The following is a 13,948-nucleotide window of genomic DNA, read 5'->3' on the forward strand; positions in this document are numbered from 1 at the left end:
GGCTGCCAACAGTGGGCCGAAATAATTTTGCGTGATTGACTATATGTACCTATGTGTTATGTTTAGGAATATAACGGCGTTACAGGGTTATGCTTCCACTGTGCTATATGTCACACTATGTCGGTAATGGACTCAAGTCATGGTACAATATAAGGGTATTACTACATATAAAATGAAATAACCAACTATTTCACAAATCACCCAATTTAAAATAATTTATTGTTATAGATCGTGTCATTCACAAAGGCGCGTGCCTTGACTTGTATTGTCATATTATTAAAGGTTAGATTTGACAAATCTGCGCGTCATTCGTGGATGACACGAACTGTTACTTTTATAACTAAATCCTACCGTGAGGTTGTTAGTTTTAGTCAGTAAATATTTGCTGTGTAACCCTGTAATTAATGCAATTAATTATAAAATTGTGATACCCAATGTTGTACATGTGATTATAATTTATGCTCATGTCTTTAGTGAGACATTGGTGACCATATGTCTCGGATAGTTTATATTTCTTAATCTTTACTTTTGTTATTTTCACTGGCTATTATTAAGTATGGATCATTGTTCTAATGTTTTTTTTTTACTATGAACTATAATGTCGTATATCCTATTTAATAATATAAAGCAAATTTTTACATCATATCTCGGTTAGGAGGAAAGAGGACTTACAATTCTCCATACAAACGTGGACTACATTTTGCTCTCTGGATAATAAATAATATTTTTACATAATTTGATGTAAATTAACCATAGCTATGGCATGCCCCTACGTTTGACTTTTGACGATTTTTGTACTATTATAAAAATCGGAGCAAAAAACAGATTTCAGACAAAATGTTAAATGCTTCTAACTCCTATAATAATAAAAAAAGTCGAAAAGATAGCTAGGGGCATAGCTGTGGTTGATTTACAACAAATTATGTCAAAATATTTTCAATAATGTAATCCATAGAGCAATAATCCGGGGACGAACACTAACGTTTGTATGAAAAGCTGATTTCGCGCGGGTCATCCACTTTCGTCTACAAGGACTGATAACACCCAATTTCGTTGAAATTGATGTTAATTCAGCAGTTTTTTAAGAAAAACTATTTGTATTCAGTAAAGGAATTTTTTTTTTAATATTCATCATATTTCAAAGACCGTGGCCGTACTCGATACACGATTGGACGAAATCAGCTCGTTGGAAAATAATTGCAAAGCTGTTAGTCACCATTAAACTGTTCTATATGTATTTTTTTACTTATGGCGCGCTTAAACCGCAAACGAGTTATATTACACAAATAATAAAGTATATACATACATACATACATATAATCCACATTATTTATTTTATTTCAATAGTTTTCTTTTTATTCAATTTCATGGCCCAATAACAGTGACAGTGCTATCTCATTTACTCCTATACAAATAGACAGTGTGCGCGCTTTCGGTATTGACAGCCTCTTAATAATGTTAAAAATGTGAACTGCATTAGGTAATAAAATTTTACTTGAAATATCCATTAGATCCATGGATATTGAGGGTAATTTTCATTTGTTCGACTGAACTGATAATTCCTAAAGAAATAGATTTCATATTTATTAGTTCCGGTGAACTATTCCGAGGTAGAATCAAAGTTTATTTACAAAACTTGGCCTGTTTGCAAGCAGTGTTCCAATCTGAAGCATGGTCCCCGTTTGATTTATTGTAATGGTGCCAGGATATTATATTTCATCTTTTTGTTGTTATGGATCGCTTACATTAAGATTTATTCATAGTTTTTATATGTATATTCTAATCATTCTCATTTAGATGTATGCTTAAAATTGAATGTTAACTTTTACATGACATAACTTATTAAAATGGGACTGACTGATTATTAATTGTTTTTATTACCTGGAAAAAATGACATTATCGCCCAACACATATCCCACGTAGATGACATGTATATAGGATAAAATGAAAGCACTATTTATCACATAAACAGTATAATTATAATGTCAATTGAAACATAATAGATCGCCGTTTAATATATAGAAAAATAAACTACAATAACATTGAGGCGATCATAATTAACGCAATAAAAGCTATTAGAAGAAATATATTGAAAAGTTACTTAGGTAATATTTACTTAACATAGATAAATGATACATCCACACGATAATCTGAAGACACCATACTGAAATTATAAAATATTATGCAAATTTCATTGCCAACATAAATACATGTAACCTCGATAATCCTCATTGGAACGTAATAAAATTTCATTCCCTTCCCTGCCCCAAATTTTGTGTTAAGACGAAAATTTAGTAATTTCCTTAAGATTCGTGTTATCGAGGCTCCACTGTACAACGTCAAATAGTTATCAAAAAAATAAAACTATATATGACAAGTAGAAACATCTAAACTTGAAGCACCTATTAAAGATAAATTAGTGATATAAAAACATACACAACTTAAAATAATACCTAACATCAGGTACAAACATAATTCAATAATTAACAATATGAATATCCAAAAACATCTATTATCATAATTACGTCTGTGCAATCTATTACAATTAAATTATCTACATTTTTACAAATTACATAAAGTCATAATTAAAACTGAATACCTATTCTACTTGAGATCTATTACACATTACCTGAGCTAAGGATAATTCGACTTCGTAAAAAGCTTTTCACTAGTTAAAATAAGCAATTGTTAACATAAATTTTGTAAAAAAAAGTTAATAAAATTATAACATTGCAGGAATGTTTAAGTTGAGCATTAAATAAGTAATAAGGGCAGTGAAATCTTAAAAACGGAATGCCGCTTAACTTTTGATTTAGGAACAAGTAATTCTATAAGCACCACGGCTAGCACAGCTTGCCGAGAATCGCGCGACTTTGTATATCAAACATCAGTCGCGCCGATCCTTTCTCCTCGCGCGAGTAACGGCACTACGTGTTAGCCCTTAAGGTAATAATTAATCATATATTAAAAAATATTAATCAATAATGTCAATTAGTAAAATACATTGAAATCCACACTTAAAATAATATGTAATATTCAATTGAATAATTTGTATTCAAACATTCACTAATTTTAAATTGCATTTTCTAAATAAGTAATTTAGTATGTATGGCTCGAAGTACATACTAGTCGACTAATGTAATTACCAGATACAAACTAACAGCAAATAACGCGTAAATATGCTGACGTTCAAATTAACAATACAAAATATACTTAGGTAAATGCAAGTATTTTAAATTTGGTAACCATCTGTAGTATTTGGACAACGCTAACGTACATTTTAAACTTACGAATAAAGGCAAGCATATCAGGTCGACTATGTCAGTGTCTTTTCATCGTGGGATCTATTCATGAGTAATTTTTGTGACTGCCTGGTCAAATATTAGCTTATTCATATGTCGCTCCTAATCTCTTGGTAAATCAAACTACAACTACAAGGGCATTTTGACTGTCTTATCAGTAAAACATAATATTATATGCTATGCGCTTAGTTACTTCCACAAAACATTTTTTTTTTTTAATTTCTCGCTTTTATATTTACTCCCACTGGATTATCACAAGGCAGATGAGGTGTTATCAATTGGTATTTCCTAAATATAAGGAGCAAATTTTAGCTAAAATTTTCTTTCGGTGATGAGCAGTTTCTCCTTTTTTAATCCTTCCACAATATATACTATGTTGCTGTTGCCCCATCTATTTTAACAAATCTTATCCCTTAAGGTTTGATGATTGCCCGCGCAAAGGCCTTGCGGTACCTCAGGAATCCACGGCCTTTTATTATACATATTGTATATAATATTATATCGGCGAGCAGTTTATAATAAGTGAACCAACAGCATTCCGACAGCAGCCCCCACCGTTAGCCCGATGCTCAGCATCGTGGCTATCACGGACGTCGCCTTCTCTCGCTCGTGCAGCTCTACCACTCTGGAAACAAACGTTATGAGGTTATTTACAATCGTTTGGCAATTATTAAGTAGAAAGTTCCGTACCTACCTCAAAAGGAAAAAAACGGAACCCTTCCTACTTTATTTTTGCTGAAGTGCTGAACGTACTTATACTTATTATAGATATGAGATGATACTTATTATAGATATTATAGAGATGAGGTGTAATCTGGTATTAATTCGGTAGTTCTTAGGTTTTCTATCATTGGCCTTCGTTTGAGTCGTACCTACTGAACGCGACATCCTGTATAGGTATGCCTATATACCAATGTTATCGTTTCCAGAATAGGGTGCTTAGTTAACGTGCCAATCGTTAACGCTCCGTAGCGAACGAAACGCAACTGTCACTATCGCACTAATATGGAAGAGTGATAGAGAGAGATGACTACGCTACGCTACGTTAACGATTGCCAATCAAGTTGTAGTTAACTAAGCACCCAGAAGAAAAATGTTATCTATAGTCTGTGTTGTCACACAGACTATAGATAACATTTTTTCTTCAGACTAGCTAATTTAGAATTAAGATACACGTTTTCATTTAACTAATTACCTATATAATGGTAACATATATACCTACTTTTTCTTATCTAAAATATGAGCAAAGTAAATCTACAAGGCGCCACACAAAAACGGCACTGTGTTCATATTTGACTGAATACTACTACGTACTTGAAGTGCCTATACCTATTATGGTAACTGAGTACATATAAAGCAAGACAAAACAGCTCGCATAGATGATACGGCTGTCTGTTGACCTGACAAGGATGTGTCACAGTGCACTCTGGGTTATCAGCACTGCATTACAAATACGAGAACATGCTAATAATTGTCTATTCTATAGTTTACACGATAACATATAAACACGTGCAGACTTTCGATGAAAGCAAGAAAGACGTATACACGGTGGGGCCTGTAACTAAAGCAAAAAATTAAAATGTACATTCTTCTCTTCAAACTACGCAACGTTTGTTTGACGACTTTGAAAAAAAACTTGCGGTTTGAATTTTGTTACATTTTAAAGTTAATTCGAACACGCAATGTACTATGAAATTGATTATGTCTGTAGAGTGACTAGACTGACAGGCGATAACAATTAGACGGAGTTTTAAGTACATTGAAAATACTACTACTTTGTTTGAAAAAAGAACAATCTAAAAACTTTATGATTTTAAAAAGTTGCTACACAAAAGTTGTCTAGTTTGAGGACTAGAATCTACGTTTTAATTTTTTGCTTTAGTTACAGGCCCCACCCTGTATAATTCAATTTATCGAACATACTAATCGTTTACAGTGCGATAGATATTCGTATAGTTTTTTTCTATAAAAAGCAATTTGTTTCTACGACGTAAATTAAACGCCAGTCTTAAGGCCAGTACCCGTACCATGAGTCACTGACAGTGTCAAAACTGTCATATACCTAAGTACGCTTAATTTCGAGAACTTAATTTACTTACGAGATGCATAGAAAGTAAGTTACGTTCTAGATATATGTCAGTGCCGAACTGGTGGTAGCTACATAGTTGCGCCTATCACAATCGACGATCTGATTAACGTGAGTAAGTAAGTAATTTTATTTGCATAAAATAGTGTACAGTAAGATGGTCAATAGGTAGGTACAATTTGGTTCAACTATTTTGCTTTAAGAAGGCTTGCAAATATTAATAGCGAGCTAAGTATTATACATATAGTACATTAATTCATTCTTAAAGTAATATTTTAACTATACAAATGATTACATAATATAAACTTAACTATGTTATATTATAAGCAGAGATCGGACAAATTTGCGTCATTGCTCGCAATAATGTGGACATGAATCCAAAATTAATCAAATATGTAATCATTTAATTAATTTCTTACTTGACTTAAATTTTAATTCCTAGTCAATAAATACAAAAGTTTGTTAAAGTATAGATTTATTAAGAAAATGATCAGTATTTTTTCCAAATTTTCTGCAGTCAAGTCAGTCTATTTCTTTTTACATCAAAAATATACTTAAGTGCTAAAAAACTCCGCTCGCACTCCACTGATGTTAATGGGGCAAACTTAAGTAGTTTTATAGGAATATTATTATTCCAGTATAATTCAGAGTTTATTTTCTGTTCTAAGTTGTAGGCGATAACCTCAAAATCGGTATAAACTAAATCGGTAAAACAGTGGAGTGCGAGCGAAGTTTTTCAGCACTTAAGTATATTTTTGATGTAAAAAGAAATAGACTGACTGCAGAAATTTTGGAAAAAATACTGATTATTTTCGTTAATAAATCTATACTTTAACAAACTTTTGTATTTATTGACTAGGAATTAAAATTTAAGTCAAGTAAGAAATTAATTTAATAATTACATATTTGATTAATTCTGGAGTCATGTCCACATTATTGCGAGCAATGACGCAAATTTGTCCGATCTCTGATTATAAGTCATCATGGTGAATTAAAATAGTACGACACAGACATTATAATAAAAATACCATACAATAACGAACAGGAACCAAAACTAATTAAAATGGCATAGGTATATAAAGAAATTATTAATTTTTTTTTATAGTCGATGATTTTATTTTATTTCTAGGTTTAATTTTAGTTTTAATTTTGTAATATTATATTTTAGTTTAGTTAGTCAATATAGATTGTTTAAGAGCTTTATTAGAATAAATATTAGTAATACGTTAAAAAAAAAAAAAATTAAAAAAAAACATTGAATCAAGCGAATTACCTAACTCTGTCCTTCATTGTGATAGGAACTCATTAATACTGTAAAATCTTTTTTCTAGTAGCCAATTGTGCAATTTTGGTATACAGGCTTTATATGGCAAGGATTTTATATCTTCTGGGACATGATTGTAAATTTTGATAGCCATGCAGTAACTGTTCTTGTCACACAGTTTCGTGGTCGTCTTAGGTTTTACGAGTCTTTATGGATATCTCGTATTAAAATTACATATATCTTTTAATTTCATAAACAATGATGTATTTGACTTTACAATTTTAGTAACTTCCAAAATGTATAAAGATGGTAAGGTAAGTAACTTCAGCTCGTAGAAAAGATCCTTGCAAGATGTTCTTGTAGGTTTCTTACAAATGGCTTTAATGCATTTTTTTGACTGATAAAATTTCGCAACAGTTTCCCCAGAGTACCACTCCATATCTTAGCAAGGACGCCACATAGCCATGGTACGCAAGTAGAGCAGTTTCCTTGTTGACACGAATTGAAAGTCTTCGGAGTGGATAAGCAAAACTGTTTAAACTTTTGCATTTCTTTTCATTTTGTGGTTTCCATGAACAATGTTTATCCATAATTATACCCAGAAACGTCACTACATCAGTTTCCTGTATAGTTTGGTCATTATATGACATTCAATTCAGTCCCTTCTTTTCTATTACAGAATTGCACGACCTTAGTTTTATTAAGGTTTACATTCAAATTATATGCTTCTAGCCATTTAATTACTTTGGTAACTTCGGTATTGATGTCGTCGTTATAGGCAGCTGTATTATTACATGTAATTACTAGGGAAATATCATCAGCAATCATTGCTAATCTGTAATGTTTGGTAAATCATTAATATATAGTGAAAACAATAAAGGGCTCAACACACTTCCTTGTGGAACACCAACACTATTCACTGCAATATCTGATCTAACATAGCCTATGGTATTATTATCATAAATATTTTAAATTTGTACACATTGTTTTCGGTTATATAGGTAACTTCTGATCCAGTGCAGTGCCCTGCCCTGAGTCAGCAGAGAACTATAAAACTTCTCATAGATATTACTTATAGGTACCTACTTAAAATGCGATTGAAAACTATTAAGTCTTTATCAAGATTCCGTCTAATAAACAGCACCAACTAAAGACAACCTACTGGTGGTGGTAACCTAGATGGTGATAACTTATGATCTGTAATAGCTGTAGAGGGCCTAACGTGAACATCGTAAATCTAAATTTCATTATCTGCGTCTCTATCACTCTTGAATATTCGAGCGATAGAGATGTCGATGTCGTCGCTTTAAGTGAGCTAAATCTGTAACTTTAACTAATAGTGCCCTTCCACACACACTTCACACAAAGAAAATAGAAGGATGATCGCGATCGCGGTTGCGCATCACATACAGACTCAAGAAATCAGAACGGCTAACTCGATCATTTCCAAGAAATTCAATCTCAATTACTATCATAATAGCCCAGCCAGCAAAATAATTACCTACGTAATCTTACCTGGTAGAATTGATCCTTACTATGTTGTTCAGATAGCAGTTTCTGAAGGCGAACACAATCATGATCGTCATGAACTCGTAATCCCATTCGAAGACTTTAAAAATTACGAGCATTTTTCTCTGTCACTCTAATTAAGTCTTAGTAAGAGTACAAGAGAAAGATCACATGGTGCGGCCTAGGCTACGCGTTGCTTTGCGTTGCATAACAATGGATCTCACTGATCTCAGACTTCTTGTAACAAGAGCAATTGAAATAATTGATAATCTCACCTGGTAGAATTGATCATAACTATGTTGGTCAGATAGCCGTTGCTGAAAGCGAACACAATCATGATCATGATGTATTCGTAGTCCCACTCGAAGATGACCGGCAGATGGTGCGGTCGCGGCTGCGCGTTGCATAGCATCAGCATTGGGACTCCGATGATACGCAGTAGGCTAGCGGCTGCTATTATCCATTGGTTCAGAGGCTGGAATAATTTGGTTGGCATAAGTTAAATCAGGGGTTCCCAAAGTGTGCGCCGCGGCGCCTTGGTGCGCCGTAGAAAGTAAAGAGTTCTATCATTATCCGAAACCACAAATATTCGCGGGTACCTATTTGAGCGCTCGCATCGGTAAATAATATAGCGTCGTGTCACTCTTTTTCGACCGTGATTTTAAATTTACAAGGGCGCCGTTGCAAAATACTAAACTCGTAACTGCGCCGCATGTTGAAAAAGATTGGGAACTCCTGAGTTAAATAACACATCATACCCACACAAAACATTTGGAAATCGAGAATACCTACTTATTTTTCTCGAATTTACAACTAGGTAAGTACATAATTTCCTTTAAAAAAAAAGTGTACCTGTCTACGTCATTCTGTAACAGCGTAACAAAAAGTGATGTCTTTATCTATAGAACAATTAAGACTTAAAAGGTTTTTTTTTTTTTTTATGGAGGATAGGCAGGCGTTTGACCATACTTACTTTTGGACGTGAATTTTACAAATTTATCTATACTTATTAGAAAAAAAATAATTAGGCACTTACACGAAGTAGAAATCCAGCAACCAAACGCCCGGAATAATCTCCACAATTAAAGATTAGATAATTCACTACCGGCACGAAGTATATTTCTGAAAAACGCAAGTCATATTATCTACTAATCAACAATGTATTAAGGTAGAAAAAATAACAGACTATTAAAGTATAAAATCAATTTTTGACTAATTGTATAGTTATTCTGTATACCAAACAATTATGTTTATCAATTATTAGGATTATAAAGAACAATTAATATAAATATCTCACTGTTCCAATCTGTTCCTTGAGTCGTAGGATGTGACTCAACCAACACAGTCACAGCAGGATACACGGCCATGCTGATCGCAAAAATCGCAAAAATGCTAAACGCATAAACCCAGATCTTCTTCATGACAACTACCATTGACACTTCTCTGTGCCTGTTAGCAACCATACCAGAGCCCCTCAAAATGTGGTGTGTAAAGAAGTCAATCTTGTACAACATTATATAGGAGATTAAAGATGCAACCAGCATTAAGTCTGCTATGATGAAGTATATAAGGGCGCTGTGTAAGGGGGATATTTTGAATGCGAGGGATATGATTTGCGCGATGGCGGCAATGATCCCGCCGAGGGACTGGCCGCTGACCACGGCGGCCATGTACTCTTTTGAGAAGCGGCTCGCGATGCCCACGAGCCCGCCGATGAATATGGCACTGGCAGCTGGAACATAAGAACAGTCTAACTTTCGGAAACTCAATATGAAAAAATCAATATGAAAGTCGCTAGGGACCATACTACTGTCACTGAAACAAGGTGTGAAAATGGTACTGAAATTTAATTATTAAACTAGTGCCTACGCCAACTCTGGAGATTAGTTGCCAAGCGGACCCCAGGCTCCCATGAGCCGTGGCAAAATGCCAGGACAACGCGAGGAAGATTATTTCATTAATTTATTTTAAATTTGCATTAAATTTTTATTTGAAAAAAAAATGTTTACCATATCTTATACATATATCCAAAACCAGTCTCGTTGTAAGTAGTTTAGGACTGTACCAAAATTGTGGGCAGTTGTTTCACTAGGTAATATTCACATTTTTAAGAAACAGAAAAATAGTTAATTCCTTATTCTGGGTAGATACGGGACAAGTATCAATTTAGAACAGTAATATTATTTAAAAAAAAAATCGTTATAGACTGCTCTCCTGAGTACAAAATGAATCCTAGAAACAAGAATCAACATCATAACTGACTACTTTTTTTTTAATTCTAAGGCTTTGTTACTAAATTCCTAGTGAGGTTTTGGTTGAAACTGACGAAATATATTTCTATTTTGTTTATTTTCACATTAACTTACCACTCATGACAACTACAGTCACCATTGTGACAATAAAGAATGTGTTCTGCCATTCGTCAGTGTCAATCTGCACAAAAGCGGTGGTCACCAGGAATGACAGTGTGATCATCAAGAGGGATCCTTGTAGTCTGCTCTTCACTGATACTCTGCAATGATCCATTCAAATTACACATAATATCCTAGCAACCGTTTCTGAAATTGACATTATATTGAAGACCTGGGGGGCGATTTCTGAATTTTGACTCGATTTCGTTACTCGAAAATCTGTGGAAAATGGCGAAATGCAATTTTAAAATACAAGCGATAGAAATTGGAAATCTAATGGTATTGATCACTCGTTTAAAAAAAAAATTATTAGTAGAATTTAAATGCCTAGCATTGGAGATAGTATTAACCCTTTTCCAGGCATAGTAGGATTTATCGACTACATACGCGCCATTAGAATTTCAACTTTAGCATTCCGATTTAAGGTTCAAATTAGATTACACTTTCAGGAAATGTTACTTGTCTTCAAATGAATCATCAAAACTGGATTAATTAAAATATACTTGGGAAAACCTTGTAGATTGGTGCAGCCTGGAAAAGGGTTAAAAGGAGAGCACGGTTGAAATTCAAAAATCGCCCTTTTTATTAATAGTTAATAGCTGTTGACATGTTTTGAGTATCTAAGACCACATAGAAAACCATCAACAATAAAAAAGATAGTAGTAGTATCATGGATAAAATGGCTTTAACAAGTTTCATCCTTAGACAGTTAAGACTTGATTCAGGTGCCATGAGGTACATTGGAGCAAACCAGATGCTCACAAATATTTGAACACAATCCTAAACAACAGATTGGAAGCTCAGATATTTTTATAGTGCAAATATTTGTGCACAATGTGCACAGTATCCAAAAAAAACTAAGAGTAATTTAAATTTCTAAATAAAAAAGCTGTTTTAGTCTTACCCTTTAACAGCAGACTTCGATTTTATATAGCAAAAATGACCTCATTATAAAAATGATTTTAAACTTCATTTCAAATGACAGGGTTACATTTTCCGTATTTTCTGATACTCGTCTGACCGTTAAAGGGTTAAATAAGACAGTACATTGAGAGTATACGACAGTATAATATAAGATAATAGTATGAAAATTTACTTACAAATGCCCATAAAGTGAGTTTAATACAAGGAATATTAAATTAGGAATAGAAGCTGCCACATTGAGGTAGGATGTAAACTCTGCTTGAAACGGAGTTTTTCGCACTGGTGGTAATTCCAACTGGGTGGAATTAACAGGAGACACATCTCGAAATTTATACATCCAGTACTGAAAATAGGGAAACAATATATGATATCATGAATATTTGTTCCTGAGTTATGGATGTTGTCTATGTATCTGAGTACCTATAGAACAAGCTTTGCTTTGATATTGACCGGAATGATCTGTGTAAGATTGACCCCAAATATTTATTTGTATATTACACAAATTGACTAAGTCCCACGGTAAGCTCAATAAGGCTTGTGTTGAGGGTACTTAGACAACGATATATATAATATATAAATATTTATAAATACATAAATACATAGAAAACACCCATGACTCAGGAACAAATATCCATGCTCATCACATGAATAAATGCCCTTACCAGGATTTGAACCCGGGATCGTCAGCTTACTTTTTACTTATTTTTTATGATGATTTGTAGCAATGAGAAATAAGATTAAGTAATGCACCTTGATATAAAACAGTTGCCACCAGTTTTATTTAGTTCTTGATTTTATAGATAACAATACAATTACACAATAATCTCTATTTTGCAAATAGGCCACAAGGACACTTTTACATGCAATGAGTCTCTCAGTTGTTTGTAATGACAGACAACACTATAGAATACAAGCTGTGAAACAACATAATCAGTCTTTTATAATTGATTAAAAAAATAAACATTTGATTAAAAAAATATTTACATGAGCAGTTTTATTATATTATATTATATTTCTAGTTTCAAAAATAAATAAATATTTTTTTGTACACGAGGCTGGTTCTCTTAAAATAAACATACTAAAAAAACAATACTCACATCATTTGCAGTAATCAGGAAATTCCATGACACAAGTGATGTAATTCCAAATAAATAAAAAAGTAAATAAACAACCCAATAGTTGTCGCGAGGCTGCTCCGAGGTGTCCAGCACCTTTGTTGAGCAAGAGTCTGTCACCAGCTCGCGCTCCTCTGAGTCATCAATAATTTCTTCTTCATTTTCGTTCTCAATCGTGTCGACGGGCTCATTGTTTATCGATCCGGTCTCTTCTACGTCCATGCTTATAGCACTTATTAACACTATTTACTTATGAATTCTTGGCCACAATAAAGCTATTTTATTTCTCTTCTATTGTTAACGATCATTGTAATGTCCTTGTTTGTTACAATAGCTCCGTTCTAATGAGGCGTCGTAATGATTCAAAAATAAACAAAACATAAAATGCCTTTACCTGAGTATGCAAAACATAATTTTGTTTATTACTTTTTTGTAATAAACGCAGCCGAAATTGAAATCTATCGAACAGCTACGCGCAAAGTATAATTTCGTACAGTACGAACTCTTCTCTCGAGCGAGTCGAGAGCAAGTGTCACAACTCACACTCAACACCGTCACTGTCAGGCAGGGCTGCCAGAACATAAATCTTGATTATACAGTCCAACGTCAAAAATTATACGAAATTCGATTGCATTATAAGAAAACGATTATATCCGACTTTTTTAATTCTTACTTCAAAAACCGACTTATATTTAGTAATTAGTAACTAAAATATCTTAGTAAGTAGTGCCGAAACACAGCACAAAAAGGTTCTATATGATGGGTGTTTGTTAATATGTCTCACATATTAACAAACACCCATCATATAGAACACCAAACCGATCAAATGGTGAGTCTAAAGAGAAAAACCGTCACCGTATCGTATTATCAAGTTGGCAATCCGTCTCTGTTAATCCCGTGCTGAAATAGAAATGCGAAATAACCACTCGTGTTTTTTCGTATCCAATTATACCGAACGACTACCTATACATAATAGATACAATAATCAGTCCGATTATACGAAATTCGTATCGAATTACGATCTGGCATGCCCAGAGACTTGTCATACGCTTCGCTTGACAGACAGATGAAGTGTGCGAAAGGGAAGCCATCACGTATATGAACAAGCCACGAGTGTGAAAGAGGCAGACTACATATGAGAAAACGTAACCATTTTTTGAATTCGAAGGCGGCCGAGGCGGCCAAGCTCATATTGCCGTATTTTTTAACGTTAAAAATATACGAGAATCAAAAACAAAAATAAATATTAAGTAATTTAGTGAAGATGGTGTCATGTTGTGTGCCGGGTTGTTGTGTTTCAGGGCCAAGAAACCCAGGGAAATACTCATTTCACAGGT

At 33.6% G+C, this 13,948-nt stretch overlaps 1 protein-coding gene across 1 annotated transcript; it reads right to left on the reverse strand.

The window, feature by feature from the left end:
- Positions 1 to 1,956: 1,956 nt before the first annotated feature.
- On the reverse strand, positions 1,957 to 13,167 carry LOC133534769 (equilibrative nucleoside transporter 3). Its single transcript, XM_061874033.1, has 7 exons — positions 12,594 to 13,167; positions 11,673 to 11,839; positions 10,528 to 10,673; positions 9,459 to 9,893; positions 9,198 to 9,283; positions 8,437 to 8,636; positions 1,957 to 3,927 (listed from the first exon to the last, which is right to left on the reverse strand). Exons 1-7 carry the CDS (start codon positions 12,831 to 12,833, stop codon positions 3,816 to 3,818), a joined length of 1,386 nt encoding a protein of 461 aa, XP_061730017.1. The 5' UTR covers positions 12,834 to 13,167; the 3' UTR covers positions 1,957 to 3,815.
- Between the last annotated feature and the right edge of the window lie 781 nt (positions 13,168 to 13,948).

The sequence above is a fragment of the Cydia pomonella genome, chromosome 2, assembly GCF_033807575.1.
Source record: "Cydia pomonella isolate Wapato2018A chromosome 2, ilCydPomo1, whole genome shotgun sequence".
NCBI lineage: Eukaryota > Metazoa > Arthropoda > Insecta > Lepidoptera > Tortricidae > Cydia > Cydia pomonella.